Source organism: Canis lupus, chromosome X (genome assembly GCF_003254725.2).
Source record: "Canis lupus dingo isolate Sandy chromosome X, ASM325472v2, whole genome shotgun sequence".
NCBI lineage: Eukaryota > Metazoa > Chordata > Mammalia > Carnivora > Canidae > Canis > Canis lupus.
This window is the reverse complement of record NC_064281.1, coordinates 42,331,323-42,354,790: the sequence shown is the minus strand read 5'-3', so window position 1 is coordinate 42,354,790 and position 23,468 is coordinate 42,331,323. Positions and strand designations below refer to the sequence as shown.

At 53.8% G+C, this 23,468-nt stretch overlaps 2 protein-coding genes across 8 annotated transcripts in view; one reads left to right on the top strand and one right to left on the bottom strand.

Moving 5' to 3' along the window:
• The window catches only part of FOXP3 (forkhead box P3), a 19,647-nt gene extending 9,968 nt beyond the window's left edge, over positions 1-9,679 (top strand). For 5 of the 6 annotated variants that reach the window (XM_025468655.3, XM_049107326.1, XM_049107328.1 and 2 more), the window contains exons 4-14: positions 2,186-2,414; positions 2,940-3,044; positions 3,133-3,271; positions 3,681-3,768; positions 3,838-3,942; positions 4,853-4,940; positions 5,132-5,212; positions 6,154-6,304; positions 6,957-7,099; positions 8,309-8,410; positions 8,608-9,679. In XM_025468655.3, coding sequence (XP_025324440.1) covers positions 2,208-2,414; positions 2,940-3,044; positions 3,133-3,271; positions 3,681-3,768; positions 3,838-3,942; positions 4,853-4,940; positions 5,132-5,212; positions 6,154-6,304; positions 6,957-7,099; positions 8,309-8,410; positions 8,608-8,757 — 1,359 coding nt within the window. In that variant the 5' untranslated portion in view covers positions 2,186-2,207 and the 3' untranslated portion in view covers positions 8,758-9,679. The remainder of the gene's footprint in view (positions 1-2,185; positions 2,415-2,939; positions 3,045-3,132; positions 3,272-3,680; positions 3,769-3,837; positions 3,943-4,852; positions 4,941-5,131; positions 5,213-6,153; positions 6,305-6,956; positions 7,100-8,308; positions 8,411-8,607) is intronic. The other variant, XM_035711611.2, reaches the window with a different exon arrangement.
• Positions 9,601-23,468, bottom strand: CCDC22 (coiled-coil domain containing 22). Of its 2 annotated transcripts, none has more exons than XM_035711607.2 (17): positions 23,216-23,468; positions 21,997-22,174; positions 16,551-16,683; positions 15,605-15,711; positions 15,389-15,461; positions 15,118-15,296; positions 13,379-13,573; positions 12,797-12,859; positions 12,591-12,710; positions 11,869-11,988; positions 11,666-11,782; positions 11,459-11,560; positions 11,243-11,350; positions 10,897-10,992; positions 10,595-10,654; positions 10,440-10,514; positions 9,601-9,981 (listed from the first exon to the last, which is right to left on the bottom strand). In XM_035711607.2, exons 1-17 carry the CDS (start codon positions 23,263-23,265, stop codon positions 9,868-9,870), a joined length of 1,890 nt encoding a protein of 629 aa, XP_035567500.1. In that variant the 5' UTR covers positions 23,266-23,468; the 3' UTR covers positions 9,601-9,867. The 2 variants fall into 2 exon arrangements, with proteins under 2 accessions (XP_035567500.1, XP_025324438.1); XM_025468653.3 differs by having other exon boundaries at positions 15,395-15,461; positions 23,216-23,467.

Genomic DNA, 23,468 nt, shown 5'->3' with positions numbered 1-23,468 from the left:
GCTTCTCTGAGTCTGGACATCTTAGACGTGTCTGAGAAAGAGATTTCTTATGAGCCACAGACAAGTGTCCAGGCAGCTTCAGAAGTGACCACAGGCCAGCCATATGAGCCAGGCCAGAGTGGTGGAAACCATCCACTCACTGACCAAAATTAGTATTAGTTTACTCTGGCTTCTGTAACAAAGTACCACAAACTGAGAGGGGCTTAAATAGTAGAAATTTATTGTCTTACAGTTCTGGAGCCCAGAAGTCCAAGATCAAGGTGTCGGCAAGGTTGGTTCCTCCTAAGGCTGTGAGGGGGAATCTGTCTGTGCCTCTCTCCTAGCTACTGGTGAATTGCTGGCAGTCTTTGGCATGCCTTGGCTTTCTAGAAGCATCACCCTGATCTCTGCCTTCATTAATTTGCTCACCTCCTCACGGTCGCTGAGTTATGAGCCTCCATAGATTCAGGCTCTTGATTCTCATGTAGTAATGTTCTAACCCCCCTGAGAGACCAAAAGTTTAATACCTGGATTCTCACCTGCACCTCCCTCTGCACCAGAGCTCTGACAATCCCTGTGAGCTGACAGCAAAGAAAGGAAGGAGCAGCTGCTCCCCTAAACCCTGCTTGTTGCCAGCCTGGGCTGCTATCAGCAGCTACGTGCCCAACCCAGTGCTGCGGGGTGAAGTGGGGTGGGGAGTCTCTCTCTTTCTCTCTCTCTCTCTCTCTCTCTCCCTCTCTCTCTCTCTCTCTAACACACACACACACACACACACACACACACACACACTTTCTAGAGTAAGATACGGAGCTCTCAAGTTGCCCATAGGATTGTGGAACACTGCACCTGGGTATTCCCTTCAGTAAAATGGCAATTGGACAAGGCAGCCTCTTCCAGCTCTGGCTTCCTCTTAGACTGGGATTCTGAGAAACTGAAGCCCTGCCTGTCATGGAGTGGAAGGTTCTAGGGCTCAGCAAAGGAGCCTGGAGCCATTACAGAGGACTTTCTGGATAGGGCTCAGATAGGGGATACGGAGGAAGAGCAGACATTCCAGGCAAGGCATAGAATATGAGTGCAGGCTTGGAAAGCAGACTTGGGGTAAACTCTGGTGGGGGCTGAGTCAAGATGCTCCCACAAGCCCTGGCTCAAGAGAGCCTATCTCTCTCCCCTGTGGCCACCTGCCACTTCAGCTTCATGCAAGGCAGGAGCCCAGAGATGATCAGACCCTATCCCTGCCTGAGCTCCAGACTCCTGTACTCAGACTCCTGCCCACTCAGTATTTCCACTTTCATGTCTAATGCCAGACTCTTCGTGTCCATCCACACCTGGATCGTCACCCCCAACCTTGTTCCCCCCATCTCAGGTGGCATCCACTCTGTCCATCTAGCTGCTCAGGCAAATACCTGGCTGGAGGTCACCTTGACCCTCCCCCTCTCACCACCCCCCACCACATCCAAGGTGCCAGCAAAGTCTTCTGACTCCACCTCCGAAACACACTCAGAATCCATCGACTTCTCACTATCTCCACTGCCACCATCCTGTCTGTGCCACCATTGTCACTTGGTGACTGGACTGTCACAGGAGCCTCCCCGCCAGTATCCCTGCTCTTACCTTCCTAAAGCCTGTCCCTCTCACAGCATCCAGAGGGATCTTGAGTCCATGGCCCCCCTCTGCTCTTGTATATGCCAGGTCACTGGGATAAAACTGTGCCACCAGGAAAGTCAGAGACCAGTCCCAGCAGGATCAGCAAATATTGTGTGGCCTGTGCAAAGTGCAGGGAGGACCAGGGAGCTGTGGTTTGAAGACAACCTTCAAGCAATTGGGGGAGAAAAGCCAAGACCTGCCCCTGCTCTGTCTGAGGCCCCACAAACTACTCCAATCCCCTACCTCCCCTGTGGAGGAGGACACATCACCAGCAGGGCTCTGCCCACATGCACAGGCAGGCTGAGTGCTGACCCCGGGCACATCTGCACATGGGACATGTGTGGAGACACATGCATACCTGTGTTCCTGACACCGCTGTATGCATGGCTGTGTGCCACATGGACACATGATCAGAGCTGGGATCCAGCTGTGGAGCCCTTGGGAACAGGCCCCAACCGCTGCCTGCTCTGACCAGAGTTGGGGGTCCACATGGTTTAGGTGGTTGAGTAGTTCATGCACCTGCTGGGGACATGTGTAACTCCTTCCTCCTATGTCCCCACAGCCTGCCCTCGGACAAGGACCCGATGCCCAACCCCAGGCCAGCCAAGCCCTCAGCCCCTTCCTTGGCACCTGGCCCATCCCCAGGAGCCTTGCCCAGCTGGAGGGCTGCACCCAAGGCTTCAGACCTGCTTGGGGCCAAGGGCCCGGGGGTGACCTTCCAGGGCCGGGACCTCCGAGGCGGGACCCATGCCTCCTCCTCTTTGAACCCCATGCCACCATCGCAGCTGCAGGTGAGGCCCCGGGCCCAGGGCCCAGGATGGGGCAGGCAGGGGGTGGGTACCTGGGCCTACAGGTGCCAACCTTTACTGTGGCACTGGGCGGGGGGCCCAGCTGGGGCACAGGAAGTGGTTTTCTGGGTCCCAGGCAAGTCTGTGACTTATGCAGATGTCGCAGAGCCAAGAAAGTCCCTGGTTAGCAGGTCTCAGAGATCCGAGGCTCTCCCCGACCTCCCAATCCCTGTCTCAGGAGAGGAGATCCTATCATGGTCCCACAGGCATGGCCATGTGTCCCCATCCCCATGTGATAGGGGAGAGGGCTGGAGCCCGAGGCGGTGAGGTGACAGAGTTGAGGCCAGTTCTGCCACTTATTAGCCATTTGATCTGGAAGAAGTCATTCCTTGAGCTTCAGTTTCTACATAGGTGAAATGGGGATGGTCAGTGCCCACCGCGTGGGGCTGTGGTAAGGAGTATATGAGTGAGATGTGTAGAGCAGTAAAGAAAAGGACGGCACCTCACCTGTATGCCTTCTCCCCCCAGCTGCCCACAGTGCCTCTGGTCATGGTGGCACCTTCTGGGGCACGGCTGGGCCCCTCGCCCCACTTGCAGGCGCTCCTCCAGGACAGGCCACACTTCATGCACCAGGTACTAACCCGCAATGGGCAGGGCAGAGGGGAGCAGGTGGGGGAACTGGGCAGGGGTAGGCTGAACCACAGCCCCCGTGTTCCCCCAGCTCTCCACGGTGGGTACCCACACCCGGACCCCGGTGCTGCAGGTGCGCCCACTGGACAGCCCAGCTATGATCAGCCTGCCACCACCCACTGCTGCCACCAGCGTCTTCTCCCTCAAGGCCCGGCCAGGCCTGCCACCTGGTAACACCCCACCCCACAGCTCTACAGAAACCGAGCCCCTGGGTGCTTGAATGTGAGCAGCGTAGGCTGCCGAATGGCAGCCTTCAGGAGGTCGGAGGCATCAGGTCTTCTCATCTAGGAAACTCCAACCTCCTGAAAATGTCAGGCTCAGAACCTAAAGATGCAGGATAGCAAAAATCACAGAACCACAGGTCTTTGCAGTCAAAATGTCAGCATTTGCAAATGGCAGTCTTTGAGCTGCTCCACCAGAAGCCTTGGACATTAGGGACAACAGAGCACCCCCCCAACCCTCCCGGGAGTCAGGGCCTGCAAGGCTCAGGAGGGTGGAAAGTTCAAAATGAGAGTCTTTGTGGGCTAAGCTGGAGGGCCCAGCCCACAGTCCCCCAAGGTACCCTGTCCCCACCCGCAGGGATCAACGTAGCCAGCCTGGAGTGGGTGTCCAGGGAGCCAGCACTGCTCTGCACCTTCCCAAGCCCCAGCACACCCAGGAAAGACAGGTGAGTGGACCAGGCTGGGAAGGGCCCTTGCCCTGCCACTCTCTCCCTTGACACCCTGTGTCCCCCCAGCACCCTTCCGACCGTGCCCCAGGGCTCCTACTCGCTGCTGGCAAATGGTGTCTGCAAGTGGCCTGGATGTGAGAAGGTCTTCGAGGAGCCAGAGGATTTCCTCAAGTGAGTGACCCAGGCCTTTTCCAGTCCAGAAGGGTCCCCAGTCTGTGGGAGGTGGCATGTGGTACAGGTCTTAGCTCGGGCCTCATCTCAGTAGGTAGTGACAAGACGAAAGGCAAAGGCTAAGACTGTAGATTCAAATTGCAGCTCCATCACTCCCTGGCTGTCTAACCTTGGGCAAGCTATTTAGCTTCTCTGGGCCTTGGTTTCCCCATCTTTATAATGGGGCATCATAATAGAGGTATATACTATTATTTACCTCCATTTTACAGATACAGAAACTGAGGCCATAAAACATTAAGTGTCTTGATCAAAATCACCCAGTTCCTAAGTGACAGGGCTGGGATTTGAATCCAGGCAGCCAAGCTCCAGAATCCACACTCCTGACCACTTTGCCCTGTTGTCCTACCCCTCATGCCAACACAGCAGCCTGATTTTATTGAGCACCAAAGTCCCAGATTCTCACAGTGGCTCTTGCTCCCTCCCCTCAGCCACACACACACACACACACACACACACACACACACAACCTTTTCCAACCATACCCAACTACCAGTGGCAACTCTGTACCCTGTCCTCTTCATGACCATGACTTTACACGAGCTGTCCCCTCCACCTGGAGTGCCTCTCCTGCCCTCATCTACCTAGTCTGCTCTTAACTCACCAGCCTCCCAACAACATCCCCAGCCTCCTGGCCGGGCTCAAGCGGTGAGCTCAGGCCTGGCATCAGGAGATGCCAAGTAGCATGTATTGAAGCAAGAGCAGGTTTAAGAGGGAGACTGAGGTAGAGAGGGGAGAGAGGCTGAGGCTCTGCAGAGACGTCTCCAAGATGGTCTGGCTCTCCTCACTCGGAGTGTTGAGTCAGGAGGCAGGCCCACCATGGTCACCCACATGGAATCTTCCCCCTATCCAGGCACTGCCAGGCGGACCATCTCCTAGATGAGAAGGGCAGAGCACAGTGTCTCCTCCAGAGGGAGGTGGTGCAGTCTCTGGAACAGCAGGTGACATAGGAGAGAGTGGGGGGGGGAATGACGGGCGAGCCTTATGTCTACCCTGTGCTTAGCTCACCCAGAATGGGGGCTGGCATAAAGGAAGGGAGGAGGTAGGGCACTCCCAGGAAGGACCATGGCCTGAGCAAAGATGTGACAGAAAAAGGCCAAGGTGAGGCCTCACTTTGTGCCTATCCTCACAGCTGGTGCTGGAGAAGGAGAAGCTGGGTGCTATGCAGGCACACTTGGCTGGGAAGATGACCCTGACCAAAGCTCCATCCACGGTGAGCCACCCCAGGCCCACAGGTGTAAGAGACAACTGGAGGGGTTGGGGGAGGGGACTTAACCTCGAACCCAGGCCCTAGGACTGGGGCCAGCTCCAAACATGCCCAGACCTGGAAATCTGTCCTCTTCAGTTACAAACCCTCTGACCCTTAGATTCCCAAAACATCGTGATCTTGATTTTTCAAAGCAGCAGCAAATCACCACTTACTGGAGGCAGACCCTGTGCCACCGGCAGGGCTGGCTATATAACACACAAGGACCAGTGCAAAATAGAAACAGGGAGCTCGAGTTTCAAGATGACCACCGCAGAGCAGTAGACACAGTACAGAGACCTGTGTGATTAAACAAGCCACACACCCATGAAGCCGGCCCCAAGTGCAAGGCACTGTTCCTGAGCACTTTGCTGGGGTTAATTTATCTCATCCTCCTGATGCTGCTGTGAGATAGGTATTCCTATCATCCCTAAGGTCACAGTTGGGTAGGAGAGGAACCCCATTCAGCCCCAGCTTGAGGCACCAGCATTAGTGCTCTAAACACACACACACACACACACACACACACACACACACACACACACGGGGTGGCGCAGCGGTTTAGCGCCGCCTGCAGCCCAGGGCATGATCCTGGGGACCTGGGATGGAGTCCCACGTCAGGCTCTCTGTGTGGTGCCTGCTTCTCCCTCTGCCTGTATCTCTGCCTCTCTCTTTCTCTCTCTGTCTCTATGAATAAATAAAATAAAATCTTAAACACACACACACACGCACACGTCCACACTCTCCACACTCACACTCTCATAAATACAACTCATGCTGCTTCGTGAGATTCCACATCAGACTGGAAAGGAGAAGAGAGCTCCCTTGTTTTTAAAAACACTTACTTATTTAAAACTGAAGTGGAAAGTTTAAGCCTCTGAGTCAGTAGCCTCTCCCTCCTCCTGCAGGCATCATCTGACAAAGGCTCCTGCTGTATCGTAGCTGCTGGCACTCCTGCCACCACGGGCCCGGCCTGGTCCAGCCCCCAGGAGGCCCCTGATGGCCTGTTTGCTGTGAGGAGGCACCTCTGGGGCAGCCATGGAAACAGCACATTCCCAGGTAAGGATGGTCTATGCCCTACATGGTGCCCACCCCCCACCACCCTCATCCTGAGCCCCTAATCCCCCTGACTGGCACAGAGGTAGGGGGAGACAGCCAGTCCTGCCCCTCCCCAGCACTGCTACCCTGCCTTTGGGAAAACTCGACTGCTTGCAAAAGAAGCTGCCTCTCAGTGTTTCCAAAGCCTGCAAGCTCCCCATCATGGTTTCTTGTGTCTAGCCCCATCTCCCCTGGGGCTCAGGGCTCACTCATTCTGGGCTTCAGCTACTCCATTTGGTCATCAGAAGGGAGAGAACTAGCCAAGTGATTCCAAGGGACTGTCCCTTCCCCCTTCAAGAAAAAGCGGCATGACTCTCCCAAGCTCACGGACCCCCTTACTGCCCACAAGGCCTGGGCTGTGGGCTTAAGAGGGATCCAGGCCCTTGAGTGTCAGCCTGGCTCTGCCACTTGGCCAGTGACATCCCTTTGGTGTGCCAGCTACTTCACTTCTTCTAAACTTTGGGGACAGCAAGGCCCATTTTGGTGAGAATGGTGCTAATGGTGAGCCATATACTTGACGCCCGGGGCTTGGCACAGTAACTCCAATGGTGAAAAGCGGTGCTGTTAGCAAGGGATTTCAGCCAGGGTAGATTCTACTTGATTCTGTTTGTAGCATGGAGGATGGGAGAGGGAGTGAGGCACTCCAGGATGGGACCTGATTCTCCCCAACCCCCTACAGAGTTCTTCCACAACATGGACTACTTCAAATTCCACAACATGCGCCCCCCCTTCACCTACGCCACCCTCATCCGCTGGGTAAGCAGGCAGTGGGGGTCAAGGAGAAGGAAAAGAAACAGGGTGGGGACCGGCCTCCCACATTCCCAGCCTCCTTCTGAGCACACCCAGGACAGGTCTCAGATATGATTCCCCATGCCAGCTTCACCCCAGACCTGCCCCCAAACCCAAACCCAAACCCAAACCACTATCCAGGCCAGTGCAAGCCAAATTCGGGCCTTCGACCCACCCCTTCCCTGCTACCCACCCATATGTACCCCCACCCAGACCTGTAGAATAGCCCCACTATGAACCTGATCTTTGCCCCGTGCCCTAAACCCACCACAGATACTATCCTAACTCCTTTCCCAGCCCCGTACATGCCCCAATATGTCAGCACATCCCTCGGCCAGACCCTGCCTCTAACCCCTTTCTGTGACGTCTCTTTGACCCTTGGCCTCACCCCATCCCAAACGCTTCATGTGAATCTCCCTGATGCCTTTCCAGCACTTCCATCAGAGCCTGCCCAGACCTTTATCCTGGGTAGGCCCACACCTAGCCCCTACATTCCCCTGCCTAGCCCCATCCTGACCCAGAACCTCACTGCAGCCATAACCTCTGACCCTTTACTTAACCCCATTCCTAAATCCAAACAGATCAAATTCCCTGACCTTTAGCCTCACTCCACACCTAACACAAGCCCTGACCCTTAAGGACCACACACAACCAACCTCCTTCTTGACCCTGAACCCAAATACATGCCTGACACATAAGATTGCTGTATCACTAGGTCCACCTCCGACTCCTAACCTAATGCTATCCCATCCCTGAGCCCTCAATTCACCCGTCCATCCCCAGCCAGACCCTCAATGAATCCCCTCCCTGATGACCTTTTACCCTGCCCAAATCCTTAACTTGACCCTGCTCCTGGCCTTCAACCTCCCCAAACCCTGCAACCTCGCCCCTGTGGAGACAGCCAGCTCCAGCTCCGTCCCAGACCTTTAACCTGATCCCGGCCTTACCCTGAGCCAGACCTTACCACAATGTCAGCCATTCCCCTCTACCTCACCCCATCCTGGCCTGACCCCTCAGCCCACTTCTGACCCTGTCTCTGACCTATCACCCCATACCATCTCCCTCCCTCCCCTCCCCCCACCCCCACAGTTCCACCCATGTCAGATACCCAGGGCGGGCCACTACCACTCTCAGCTCAGTTTTGGAGAAGTGACCCCCTTGCCCCCCAACCTCCAGGCCATCCTGGAGGCTCCTGAGAAGCAGCGGACACTCAATGAGATCTACCACTGGTTCACACGCATGTTTGCCTTCTTCAGGAACCACCCTGCCACCTGGAAGGTGAGTTCCTCTGGAGGTAGCAGTGGCTGGGAGGGCCTCAAATGCTACCATAGTACTGGCCAAGCTCAGGAGTGGGAGGGCATTTAGGCATGTAGGGAAGGGGCAGGGGGCCAGCTTTTGGTGGGTACTGCTGACCTCAGAGGATGACTGCCTGCCTGCTTCCCCTGCCCCCGGCCTGGCTGGCCTGCCTTCCACAGAATGCCATCCGCCACAATCTGAGCCTGCACAAGTGCTTCGTGCGGGTGGAGAGTGAGAAGGGGGCCGTGTGGACCGTGGACGAATTCGAGTTCCGCAAGAAGAGAAGCCAAAGGCCTAGCAGGAGTTCCAACCCCACACCTGGCCCCTAAACTCAAAGCAAAGGAAAGGAGGAAGGAAGGACAGGGGCCGAACGGGGGGTGGTGGTGGGATGGAAGTGGCCAGGGGCAGGGACTACGGGCCCTGGATATGCCTACAGGGACCACAAAGTGAGGTGTACAGGGACCCTGATCCTCAGCTGACCACCCTCTTTAGGTCAAATGCTCTGCACCCAGGCTGCTCAGAGGGGCCCCGGCCCCAGCTCCCATCCCAGCTTCCTGCAACACACTCCTTAGCCAAACTGAGCCTTCACAAACAACCACACATCCAGCCTGCCTCAGTCATTCTCACAGATGACCCCGGGGCTGGAAAAGACACATGCACGGTCACAATCCAGTCCCTTAGATGCAGTACAAACACCAGAACACAAAGAGCCTGCCTCCGTACACTCAGACAACCTCAGACCTGCAATCACGCAGACGATCGCACCCTAGCACAGCCTTGTCAGCCCCCGTACCCCAAAGCACCCACCCACAGCCATCCCCAGGCCCACAGGTGCAGTGTCACAGGAGATGTGCCCAGGGACCTGCACTGAAGCAGCCTTGGTACCTTCAGGATCTCAGGTCCCAAAGAGCCACACAAACAAACACATCCCAGCTGTGCACATTCTCACACAGCTCCCAAAACATCAGCTTGGTCACATGGCCCACCAGAATATACCTGTGCATCTCATGGGCATGCACATGCACTTGGCACCCCAGTGGGTCTCCTGCGTCCCACATGGGCTTTCACAGCCATACACACTGAATCACCAAACATACCCCATGTCTCACCTGCCACCCACCCTACCTCCCTTGTCCTGAACCCTGTGTCCCCATCCATGCCTCTGCTTAGACTGCAGACAGAGCCCTTCATTTATTTGGGATCCAAGGTCTTAACCCCGGTACCCTCTCCAATAAACTGCAGCTGAGTTTCCATGCTCTAGATGATCACCCTAGATAAGGGTGGGGGTCAGGTGGGCAGGGGTCTGGGGCCAAGGCCGTAGCAAGAGGAGCTGCGCAGCCACCAGAGGGAATGGCTAGGGCAAGCCCTTGGCTATCGCCCCCAACATCTCAACTCCCCACTGGAGGCCAGGCTGGGAGCAGACAGGTGCTGGGGGCTCCTCAGGCATCCCGGACCCGCCCGAGGAGGCCAGCATTCTCCTGGCGGAGGGCTCGGTAGTCCTCGCGGATCTTCTCCAGATTGCTGAGCGTCTTCTTCCCCATCTCCATCTCAATCTAAGGCAACGTGAATCACATGTCTTTAGTGTGAGGTGAGGGGGGCCTTACCCTGCTCCCACCTCCCCTCTCCATTAAGGCTGCTGAAGGCCCTCCCGTGCCCCTCCCCCACCTCCTCCCACAACAGCCTGCTGTGTCCCACCACCATTGGGCCTTTGCGTGTGTCATCTATTTGCCTAAAGCATCATTTGCTACATGGCAGGATGAGCCGACACATACTCAAGCTGAGGCCTCTGCCGATGGCCCCAGGAGGCAGGCGAGAGAGCCTTTGGGATGGGAGCCAGGGCTCAGAGCAGGCTGCTAGCCAGTGACAGTTTACACACACACACACAGCTACTAAGGGGTAAGGCCAAGAGTCCAGCCGTGGGCTGTGTCTGCTCCCACAGCCTCTCTTGGTGTGAACCAGGGGTGCTGTCCACTGGCCTGCCTTGGTTTTTCCTCCTACCCACGGGCCTCACCTGTTCCTCAAGATCTCGAACTTCCCGCATGATTGTGCCTGTATCCTCGATGGTCTGGATGAGCTGGCTGCAGTTCTATGGATGGCAGGAGCAGAAGGCTTGCACCCCCACCATGCCCCACCCCGGCCAGCCCCCCTGGACACTACTCCACTCACCTCATGCAAGGCAGCTAGATACTTGTATGCCTTCCGAACGGCATCATCCTTCTTGGCATCCTGATCAGACAGAAGGGATCAGTGGGCTTCCCCCACGTTTCCAACACATACCACCTCCAGGACCCCACAAGGCCACCCTCTCCCACTCCCCTAATCATCCTCTGTGGCACACAGCCAGGCTGGAGCAGCAGCATACCTACAGGGCTCACACAGGGCTTGGGCCCAAGCCAACCTGTAAGCAGACAGACAGGCAGCAGCCCAGCCCCACCCCACCCCTCCACCCAGCCCAGCCTGACCCATACCTTGAACACGAGCTCATCAGTTACAGCAAATGTCCGATCCAGCTTCCCAGACAGGGAGTTGATTTCCTTCTGAAGCTCTTTTGTATCTGATAAAATCTGGCAGAGTACAGGGTGGCCATGAGCCCATGTTTGGCACAGGCTGGCCAGCCGGCTGCAGGCATTTGTGTGCATGTGCTCACACCCAGATGTCACTGCGCCACTGCATCAGGTGTGGCTGGAGCAGACGGGATAGGAGTGTTCTATGTTGGGGTGTGGCTAGATAGCTCTGCCTTTCAGAGAATGTGAAGTCCCCGTGTGGCCATGCTACATGCATCTGCCCCAACCTTCCACAGCTGCAATGATGTACCTTAGTGATCTCTTCCTTCTGCTTCCGGATGTTGCCCACAATCTCCAGGATGCGCTGGGTATAGGCCAGCCGGGACACATCTCTTGGCAGGGTCTCCAGCTCTGACACCTAGACGGAACATAGCAGACACTCCCCTGGGACCTACACCCCACCCACTCCACTGGGACCCACTCCTCACCCACTCCAGGCTACCCAGGGCCCCCGCACCAGCCTTACCAGCTGCTTATAGACCTCTTCCTTCCTACGGGCCTCTTCGGCAGCTGCTCGAACACTCTGGTGCAGCTCCTGGATCTCTGCCAGCCGTCGAGAAGATTCCAGCTACCAGGACCCCATGGGTAGAGGGATAGTGAGCAGAGCACAAGGATGAGCACCTAGGGAGGGACTGAACCTGCCCCACCCACAGCCCAGGACCTCACAACCTACCTCTCTGCAATCCTGGAGCTTTCGGAGGTGGCGGTACTCAGCCAGAAGAGGGACCCGGTGCTTTTCCCACTGACCCGCCAAGTGGATGACCCGCTGGGCACTACTCTCTACCACAAGCTGGGGATGGCAGTAGGGGATGTGTGTCACACCGGATGGACTCTTCCAACTCCAGCCCTCCCACCTAACCATGGTGCCAAACCCACCTGCAGCTTGGCGAGGTTGGCAGTCCCGTCGGGAAGCAGCTCCACTGCCCGGCTCTTCAAGCGCAGGGCCTGCTCACGCTCTGCTGTGCTGAGCTCACTCTGCCGACACTCCGTCTCCACCTGGCACCCCATGAGCCCCCCACTCCCGTCAGCGGAGTAGCTCAGCCACACAACCAAAGCCCTCTAAAGCCCTCTAGCCCCCACTGAGCCTGGAAAGCCCTAGCCTAGCCTGAGCCCCCACAGATGACAACACACCCCTCTACCCTCTGTCAGCCCCTTGACCCCTCCTGATAGTGACGGAAACCTGTAAGCAGTGACAGACATCCACAGGCCCCTCTGATCCCTCTGATCCCTCTACCTCCACAAAATGACACCCCCAACCCCAGAAGCCCTGACCCGGCCCTCAAGCCCCTGCCCATACAGATACATCATACTGACACAGATGCTCACACCCCTCCTGATTCTCATAGACACCCACATAGCCTGACCGATGCCCACGGGTGCCCCTGACCCCCACAGGTCTGAACCCACTCACTCTACATCCCCCTCTCACTTCCACTTATTCTCCTAAACCCATGAGAGCCCACGGGTCCCCAGGGTTGCCTCTGAACCCTCCTGACATCGGCAGACCTCTACAAGGTCTTCTCAGGCTCTGCAAGGCCCTCTAGGCCCCACTGTGACCCAACCCCAGGTGGGCAGCCCCTCTCCTCCCCACCTCCCACCTGCATGAGGCTGATTCCCAGGGTCTTCATGTTGGCTTCAACCTCTTCAATGTTGCGGTTCACTCCCTCCAGCTGTTCCCGAAGAGACTCCAGCTCCTGCTCCTGAGCTGCCCTTGTGTCCTGAGAGGCACAGGCCAGTTGGGGTCGGGGTGTCAGGCCCATGAGACAGGTGAAGGCCCAGAGCCTCCCCCCACTGCTCCACTTACTTGTTCAGGCTGCTGGGAGGTGACTGGCATATCAGACACCTGAGCTGCCTGGACCTCGGGCTCCTGCGGGAATGAGAAGGGAGTATCCTGGCTGTCGGAGAAGGCCCTGCCCTGCCCTGCCCCACCCCACCCAGCCTCAGCACCCAAGTGCCCTTCCAGCACCGTCCTCACATCCACTCAACCGCTGACAGCTGTCAGACTGGGTTTATGAGGACCCGGGCACTCTCTGAAACCTCAGGCTAGACATATTTGCTCATAAAGAAACCTCCCTGATCCTGGCACAGCTCCTGCCCACGGGGAGGATGAGGGCCCCTCTAGATCAAGGAGAGAAGCTAAGTCCAGAGGAAACTGTCTAAGGGAAGCTAGGGTTCGCACACCCTTATGTGGCTCCCACCCCTCCACCCTTGCTCCACCGAAGCCCCTGAGAAACCAGGGACACCCCCCACCCACCAGCTCACAAAGGGCATGCCCAGTGGGAACACAGGAACCTGTGTGGATCAAGTGTGTTGTCTATACAGAAAGCAACCCTGCAAGCCTGCCTTGGCCCTGTCAGCACACCCAGGTCCATTCAGACCCACTCACTGGATGGAAGGTGAACTTCTCTGAGTGTGTGAAGCGGGAGCCCTTGGAGGCACCCATCCTGGCTGCAGCACCCCAGGCCTGCAGCAGCTCTCCCAGGTCTCGGGCCTGTGGCGGAGCCCCCAGTCGGCCCCAGGCCTGGTGGAGATGCTCGGCCAAGTGCTTCTGCAGCCGCTGCCGCTGAGCCCGTGTATCTTCCTGGAAACAGAAGGCAGGGCAAACGGGAAGGTGTAGAGGCCTGCTAGGCACCTGAGGCCCTGCCTCCTCCAGGGAGCTGCCTGACAAAGTGCCACCACATGGTCACACCCACCCTTCAACCCCTCCCACCAAGGGGCCCAGTCCCCCTCTCCTGACCCACCGGTCTGGGAGCTCCCCAAGGACAGGGTCCCCTCCTCACAGCCATGCTTCTCTCCACCCACTCGCTCCCCACACTGGAGGTGGCTGAGGCAAGGGAGAGAAGCAGCAATCAGCAACCCCCCAAATCAGAGGGCCACACTGAAAGGCTACATGGGGATGGAACAGAAATGGAGAGTCAGAGGTGCTGGGCAAAGGAGTAATGGAAGCAGAGTTAAATCAAGATGGGGGATGGGAAACGGAGTTTCGAGACAACTAGGGAAATATGACTATGAACTCAGTGACAGTATTAAGAGATCACTGCTAATGGTAGTAGGTATGAAAATGACCCACGGGTTACCTTAAAAAGTCAATACCCTTCTGAGTTAAGAGATGTCTGTCTCAGTATTTAGAGCTGAAGTGTCATGCATATTGGGACCTGCTTCAAAATAATACTGAGAAACACTTAGGGGAGAACAGATGAAGAAAGACTGGTGACCTGCTCATAGTTGAAGGTGGATAATGGACACACAGGATTCACTGGAACATTCTATTTCTGTGTTTGAAAATTTCTACAAGCTTAAAAAAAGACAGGCGGAGTAAAGATGGAACAAATGGCAGTGGGGGAAGCTGGGGCAGAAAGAAGAGACAGGGGGCAGCCCAGGTGGCTCAGCAGTTTAGCACCGCCTTCACCCCAGGGTGTGATCCTGGAGACCCGGGATCGAGTCCCACGTTGGGCTCCCTGCATGGAGCCTGCTTCTCCCTCTGCCTGTGTCTCTGCCTCTCTTTCTCTCTGTGTGTCTCATGAATAAATAAATAAAATCTTTCAAAAAAAAAAAAGAAAGAAAGAAAGAAAGAAGAGACAGTGACAGAGGTGAACAAATAGGACAGGGAAACACCCAGCAGAGGAATGAGGAGACAGAGGGGCAGGAAGGAGGGGCAGCACAGCCAAAGGACAAGAAAGATAATGACCAGAAGAGACAGTGCAGGGACCCGGGGACAGAAAAAATAAGCATCGGTGACAGTGGCAGAGACAGAGAAAGAATGAGAGGCTCTGGGGTGGGAAGAAGGCAACAGAAACAGGGAAGAAGTATGCAAATCCTGAGCACGCTGGTTGCTAAGAACCTGCCTTTGGTTCAGTGCTAGCCTGAGGGGAGGGTACTATCACCTCCCAAGTCTCAGGAAGGGAAACTGAGGCTCTGGAGGGAGTGCGGGATAGTGACTTGTCGGAAGTCCACAGTCTTTCTAACTCCAGGGTTCTCTCAGGGAAGAGCCAGGTGAAGGAGGCAGAGAGGAGACGATGAGGGAGAAAGTGAGGGCAGGGGGAACAGAGAACCAAGGGAAGCTGAAACAGGGGCATTTCTGTAAGCAAGGGCCTTGGCAGCAGAGAGCCAAGCATTGGGCGGTACCTGGGTGGGATGGCGGGGTGCCCGTTGGACCCAGTCCTCATCCCCGGGGCGGTCCCGGCCCCTGTGTTGGCAGAGCTGGATGGCATGACATTCGAGGAGTGAGGCCACCCTCCCAGCAGGCTGGGGCACCTGGGTGGGGGCTGGAAGCAGCAGAGGACTTGCCTGGAACTCCCGGGGCTCTAGAGGCAGGAACAGAGTCAGCTGGCTGGGGAGGGGGCGGTGGTTCGGGCCTACTTCTCCCCCTGCTCCCGGCCTTCCCGCACAGCCTCACCCGTACCTCCTCTGGAACTCAACTCAGGCATGACCAGCCTGGTGGTGTGGAAAGGCTTCTGGGAGGCTGAGCCCTGGTGGGAGAGCAGAATCAGAGCCTCCCTGATGAACTGTGGCAGGGGGAGGGGAGGGCACTGGTGGTGGGAGGGAGGCTAAAAACCCGAGCATGGGGCCAAGGTGGGGCCAAGCAACATCGATGTGAGCTAGGGGGTCCCACCTGGAGGTGCTGCAGCTTGGGAGTGCGAAGGAGGGGTGGGACCCAGGGCAGGGCCATCTGGTCCCGGATCTGGCTGCCAATGGCCCGGAGAAGGATAGCTGAGTCACCTATAGGGGATGGGGAAGGAGTGTCAACCAGGTGACAGTGCCACAATTCCCAAAATGCATACCCTGGGAAAGCAGCCATGGCTCCCTGACCCCTACCCCCCAGAGATGCATCTCTATCTAGCTATCCTTCTCACACCCGGCCAGTCAACAAACACTTGCTGAGCACCTACTATGTGCCAGTCACTGTTCTAGACTCTCAGAATACTTTGGTGAGCAGACTGATAACTTGCCCTGCCCCCACGTTGCCAGGATGCTGGTAAAGGAGAACATGATTAAAGTCAAAAGTACAATACAGAAAAACTATCAGGTGATGATCCAAGAGGAGGGTAAAGACTATTGAGAGGAGCATGTAATTTTAAACAAGGCGGTCTCAGTAAGGCCTCCCAGAGGTGACATGTGAATAGAATCTGTAAAAGGTAAGAAGGTGGACCAAGAACATATCTAGGGGAAGAATAATCTGGCAAATACAAAGGCCCTGAGGCTGGAGCAAACCTGGAATGTCTGAGAAGCACCAAGAAGGCTAGTGTGGTTGGAGTGGGGAGGAGGAGGGGGAGCGAGGAGGAAGTAAGGCAGAGAAGCCCCTCCCAGCACCCAGCACCCAACACCAACTCCCCCCACCACCTGAGGCAGCCCAAGCCCAGGCCCCCTTCCGCCTGCCCTGCCCTGCCCCCCTCCCCTAGACCCAATCCTCCCCTCCCACCCAGGTCTCCCAAAGATACATCCCTGACCCCAGCCCTGGTCAACGTTTTTACCACCTCCACCTCCCCCAGCCCCTATAACACCCAGGAATGCCATGCTCTCCTTCACCCCACACCCACCGTACCCTGGGCAGACCATACCTGCAGGCTGATCTGCATCCTCAGAGGCATCAGAGGGCAGACGCTCAGCCAAGAAGAGAAGCAGGTCCCGGAGATCAGGCTCACTGGGGTAGAGGAAGTTCTGATAGCCAAGCTCCAGGGGATAGCCCAGGTCCTGGGGGTTGGGGGGTAGCCTCTATCAGGCAGGCAGAACCCTCCTGTCCTGGGAGCTCTGGGCCTAGACCACAAATGCTCCCACTCTCTTGCCAACCACCACCCTCTCAACTCCACCTTGGCTCCACAAGGACTCCAGGCCTCTGAGGGGAGCCACAGAGTGATTATAGTCAATGCTACAGAGAGCAAGAAATAAGATTAAGGCTCCAGCCTTTCTAACTATGACCCTAAATCCAGAGGCCATAAAGGAGGAGTATTTCTGAACCCATGGAAAGAAACAGAAATGTTCAAGAATACAATTACCAAAACCATAAGAGTGATGACAAGCTAGAAAAAAAATATTTGGAGTTCCCATCACAGGCAGAGAGTAAATCTACTTCATATTTGAAGAGCATCTAAAAATCAAACAAGTGGGGCCCCTGGGTGGCTCAGTGGTTGAGCATCTGCCTTTGGCTCAGGTCATGATCCCAGGATTGAGTCCTGCATTGAGCTCCCCGCGGGGAGTCTGCTTCTCCCTCTGTCTATGTCTCTGCCTCTCTCTGTGTCTCTCATGAATGAGTAAATAAAATCTTTAAAATAACAATAAATAAAATTAAAATAAAAATCAAACAAGCAAAAGAGACCAGCAATGCAAGAAAAAAGTAGGCAAAAGATAGGAGCAGGCAGTTCACAGAAAAAGAAATGAAAATGGCCCTTAAACCTAGGCAAATATGTCCAACCTGGCTTATGAGACAGACACAAATTGAAAGCACACCAAGAGATCTCACACAAACGTCACTGACCCAGGACAACCTGACGTCTGTCCCGTTCAGGTGCATGCTGGGAGGGAGATACCATCGCTTGGGCAGTGCCGCTGCCCCAAACCTGAATCTGATCATCAGAAAACACTGTGACCAACTCAAAGCATAGGCTGTGCCAGGCGACAACCAGCCAAGACTCTTAGAAAACATTTGTCATCACAAAGGAAACAAAGAAACAAAAACGAAGGAGGACTGTTGGATACAAAAGATTAAAGAGGTAACAGTGAAATCAAATGTGTGATCCTTGATTAGATGCTACAGTTCAAAAAAAAAGCAATAGAGGATATTTTTTGAAAAACCGGGGAAATTCCACCATGCACTAGATATTAGACACTATTATTCTAATATATAGTATCGATTGTTAACATACATATTAAATTTCATGGGTGTGATCACGATATCGTGCTTATGCTGGCAAAAGTCCTGCTACTTAGGACAGGCATGCTGAAAATTATATGTATGAAGTATCATGCTGTCTGCCACTTTCAAATGGTTTGCAAAAAAGTGTGTGTGCATGCATTTATATACAGAGAAAAGAATGGAGCAAAATCTTAACAGAAAGCTGGGGAGAAAAACTATACTGAGCTATCATTCCTCATCTACTGAAGGGGCACAGATCAGTGGGCCAGGCTGTGGGGAAACAGGTGCTCTCTCCCACACTGCCGTTGGGAAGGCAGAAATGAAACAAAGCCCAGTGAGGGCAATTGGGCAAAGTCCGACAAAACAATATATGCTTTTACCCTTCCACCTAGCAATCCTACCTTGAGGAGCTGTCAAACCATCCCTCTAACAATTCAAGAGGACAGACACACACAAGATTATTCATTACAGCATTATTTGCAAAATCCTAAGTGTCCAAGCACAGGATATCATATGCACGTACTGCAGTACATATGTACAATGGACATTTAATACATTTAATGCAGCTGTTACGAGGGATTAAAAAAGGTAAGAAAGAGAGAAATAAAACAAACACAGGAATGGGTAGCAAGTCTCTATTTTCCGCATTTTGTAGACTTCCCATAAAGCAAAATTACCAACTACCAAAGTGCTACAATGTCCGAATTATCCTCAAAAGGCTACAGGTTCATTGTCCTCTCTTCCTCTTCCTCCGCGTGACATGCTTTACTAATTTACAACAGAGCATGGGTTCCTTATAGAGCCTTTTCTCAACAGAACAGCCAAAGTAATGAAAAAGTTGCTAAAGAATAAATATAAAGGGGCAGAGACCTGGGAAAGGAAAGGCTCTGAAAACAAACTTCATGCGGTTCACAGATGACCTCAAGTCGACCCTTCTGAGAGTCGGAAGAGGGCCTTTCTCCCCAGCGCCAAACCAGGAAGCAGATTTTTGGTTTTGCTCTTCCCTTTCCAGGCTCTGCAGAGTATGCAGACGTGCTCTCTGGAGCAGAACAACCAGGAAACAGCAGAGTACGAAATGCCATGAAGAGGAAGGATACAATGTCCAATCATATGACATACAATGCTCTAAGTGGATCTATTTTTGATATAAGGGTTTTAGACTATTTCAAAGAAATATGTTCTTGACTTGCTTCATGGTTTATATGTATCCTATACAGATATTAGGTTAGGTGGAGGGGACCTTTAGTATATGTCATGAACCGTTGGTTATGGCCAGAAACTGGGCAAAATCTAATAGAAAGAAAAAAAGGAAAAAAGAAAAAAGAAAGGAGGAAATAAGTATATTCAGATTTGCTTATATCTGCATTAAAAGAAAAAAAACCTGGAAAGAAACACAGGAAACCAATGAAAGTCATCCCCTTCAGCAGACAGGCAGGGTAACAGGTGAACGGTTTGGTGCGTGAGACTCCGCCAGTATCATGCTCCTTCCATCACACCTGGGAGCTCTCTCTTACCCTTTCAGTAGTTAGCCACCTTTTACCAAATTAACAATTTTTTATATTTAGATGTCCCCGTTCCAACTATTGCTGGAGTTTCAGGCTCCAGACTGGACCCAGACTAATAAAATGACCTCCTCAAAACAATTTTTTTAAGAAGAGACTTATGGGCTTTGGTGTAAAAAGATCAGGATTGAAATCCAGCCTGTACTAACTTACTGGCTAAGGCCTTGAACTGGTTATTTCACCACCCGAAGCTCAGCTTCCTAGCTATAAAATGGGGCTGATAGGACTTTCTCTATGTGCCTGTTTTCAGAGCTCAAAGGCCCCATCAGCGTTCTGCGTGGGGACTAAGAAGCAGGTCCAGAAAGAAAGCCTTTTTCTTCTATTCAGAGTTGCTGTCGCTCTGGGGCTGCATGGACACTGAGAGCAGATTTTCTGGATTCAAATCCAAGCTCTGCCTCTTACCAGCTGTGTGACCTCAGGCAAATCACTAAACTTCTCTGTGCTTTACTTTTCCTCATCTGAAGTAAAGGGATACCCATGGTACCTACTTCAGAAAGTGGCCACGAGAATGAAGCAAGTTTATACCACCATACCCAGCACAGGGTGGGGGGAATCCACTCAGCAAAACTCATTATTATCTGTGTGTGTATGTGTGTGTGTGCCCACGCGTCTATTAGGTCACAACATAAGAGGTATTTATTTCAGACGGTCACCGTCAAAAGAGTGTGAAAACCACTGGCTTTCGAGCTACTTTACTTTGGTTTTTTTCTGACACCTGCAATCAAAGAACTGTGACTGATACAGAAACTCAATCCAGAAGTCAGGTGTATGAAGTGACAGACACCAAAATATGGAGGTGGCTGAGTGGCAGAAAGTGGTGGCAGGCAGGGGGCCACATGAGGAGGCGGCCAACAGAAGGCAGTGGTGCCAAGCCTGAGTGGGCTACAGGGGCAGCACCTGGTTGGATTATGAGAGACCCTTTCTGCCTGCTGATGTGTACATGAGGGTTCTGGGGCCAATCGCAGGCACGCTTTGGCCATGCTCTTTGCCCCACATTAAAGAGAACCAGTGAGTCAACACCAAAGCCACTGGGAGGCAGCTCTGAGAGAAGAGAGAAACAGGGAGCTGGGGGACACCAGACCCCCAGCCCCTTCTCAACATCTCTCACTGTGTGCACTCTCCTTGTCAAAGGGGACAGAACCTCTTGCTCAGGAAGTGCCATCCTCAAGAAAACAGCTCCAGGCCAGGGGACAGGCCTGGCTCCCGAGGCCACCCCAAGAGAGCCCCGGAGAGAAGAATCTAAGAACCCCTGAGATTCAGCCAAACCTGAGAGCTAAAGGATGGGCAGAGCTCCGCAGCCTGCTGTTAAGAGACAGAAACTGCACAAGCAAGATTCGAATTCAAGAAACCTGACCGCCCTGTCCCCAGGGGCTAAATGGAAACATTCACTGCAGTGACTCTACTGTCCTTCTACCGTCATGTCCTAGGTCCACTGGCCAGGTTCACACACTCAATATGTAGCCAGAGGTTGCTGGAAGGCAAGCAGCCAGATTGGGCCTCCCTAATAGTGATACCACTTTTGCAAAGCATATTATAGCCAGCTGTTTTCTATATTAACTAATTCTTACTCCTCATAGCAAACCTATGTGGTAGGTACAACTCTTATACCCATTTTACACATGACAAAACAGGCTCAAAGAGGTTAAGAGACTGACCCAATGTGACAGAGCTAGCAAGCCAAGAGAAATGACATTACTCAGAGCCCCTGGACATAGTAACTGGAATACTGCTCTGTACTGAGGGAGGCATGAGTGCTTCATCACAAGGCACTTTACCCATGAGAGAGACAGTTTGGGAATTATACTCAGCAGAGGCAAGATGTGTGTGGCTGCCACAGGGGGAACCCAGCAGAGATACAGTTTTATATAACCAGCTTCTCTTCCTTTGAGTAACCCTCTGGCCCCCAACTCCCAAACTATCCTGAAGGAGGAGTCAATCACAGAGTCCTATAGGGATGATTATGTGATCCAGGCTGAGCCAGTCAGAGTACACAGTGATTAATTTAGGAGTGAACATGCGACCCAAGCCAAGCCTTTTTCTGGAACTAATAAATGGATATGGGATCCCTGGGTGGCGCAGCGATTTAGCGCCTGCCTTTGGCCCGGGGCGTGATCCTGGAGACCCGGGATCAAATCCCACGTCGGGCTCCCGGTGCATGGAGCCTGCTTCTCCCTCTGCCTGTGTCTCTGCCTCTCTCTCTCTGTGTGTCTCTCATGAATAAATAAATAAAATCTTTAAAAAATAATAAATGGATACCATGGAAGTGGGGGGGGATTCTTGGTACTAAGCGTAAAATGTGGGAGCCAAGGGCAAACTGGATCAACTCATATAATGCTCCTATCAACTCTATTTTTATCATCTCGGTTTCACAAATAAGGAAACTGAGGCCCAGAAGGGTTAGGGTCACATTGTTAGCAAGTGGTGTAGTGAGGGTCTGAGCTACTCAGGCATAGAGTTAGCATCCTTAACCACTAATAAATGCTAAGCCACAAGAGGAGATGGCAGAGAGGACAGGCAAGGGTTTCGAAGGAGCTTGGTGACTTTGTGAAGGAGGAAGGAAGAGGCTGTACATATTGGGAGGAGGGCACTCACCATGCAAGCCTGAGCCAGGCTCATGGCCAGGCGGAACCGGGCAGACATGGCCAGAGGCAGCAGGGGGCTGAGGCCAGAGCCCACGGCAGGGTTGATCACACGCAGGCAGCGGACCACAGCTTCTACGACCAACTCAGTGGTGAAGGCTCGCAGGGACTGCACATCTGGAGGAACTGCCCTGAAAAATAAAAGGGCAGGTCCGAAGCAGCCAGGAAACTGGGATCAGGCTGGACCATGCTGCCTTCTGGACACCTTAGTATTGGGGTGGGAGTGAACGGAGGGGATGGCCACAGTTCAGACAGGTCCTGGGTGTTGGTGACTGGGACTTCCATTTGGAAAACTAAGAACCAGAGAAGTCCTTGGGTCCTAATGGTGGATAGAAGGGATCTGAATTCAAAAATCATCTCAAATTGCCATATGCTTAAAAGTCTCTCATTTCTAGGGTCTAGGAAGGGCAAGGGACCCAGATGGCATGCTCTCTGTGTTTCTGGATCCCCAGGTATCATGTTCCTCACATGTCAGGGGCCCCTAGGTATTGAGCTACTAGGGTTTTGAGACTAGATATTGCGAGGCTCAGGTTTTCAGGAGTTCTGAATGTCAGGGTCCCTAGATGTCAAGATCTTCAGATTTCAAGACCTTCTAGTTTCAAGCAATCCAGAAATCAGGCTCCCTAGATGTTGACATCCTGGGTTTTTAGAGCCCTTGAATGCAGAAGTCCTGTGTGTCACGGTCACTAAGTGTTGAGGTCGCCAGATTTTAGGGTCCAGGAATTTTAAAAGCCCAGGTGTTGGAAAACAGGATTTGAAGGTTCCCAAGTATCCAGTCCCAGGGTTTTGAGTGCCAGGGTCCTGGGTGTTTAAATTCCTTGGTTCTCGAAATACAGGTGGCTTAGATTTTCTAAATACCAGGGGCCCAGGGGATTGATGTCAAGAACCACATATTTCAGGATCCTGGGTGCTGAGGATCCAAGGTTTTAAACCTTGGAGATGTCTGGGTCTTGGAATCTGGGATTTACCAAGTGTTGAGGTCAAAGGGTTTGGGAGGTCCTTGATGTCAGAGAGCATTTGTGTGGGTGGGTGGGTGGGGGGTGTCTTAGGGTTCTGGAAGTTGGAGCCCTAGATGTCAAGGTCTGGGGTTTTAAGGTTCCCGGGTGACTGGGTCCAGAGTTTTGGAGTCCCGGATGTGGGCATTCCGGGGTGGGCGGGGGCTGTGTCCTTACGTGCCGGCCTGGCGCAGGGAATGGATGAGAATTCGGTCCGCCTCCTCCATGGTGGAGCCGTGTTCGAGTCTGGAGACAGGTCCAGGGCCGGGTCCGAGGAAGAGAGAAGCAGCTGTTGAAACCCCGATCCGCACTCGCGGTCCAAAGAGTGTCACGGCTGCGCAAGGAAAGCCGGGAAGTGTAGTTCGGTGAGCGAGTGTGGCGCGAGCCGGATGCCTGGCGTCCTGGTGCGAAGGTGCGTGTACAGGCTTAA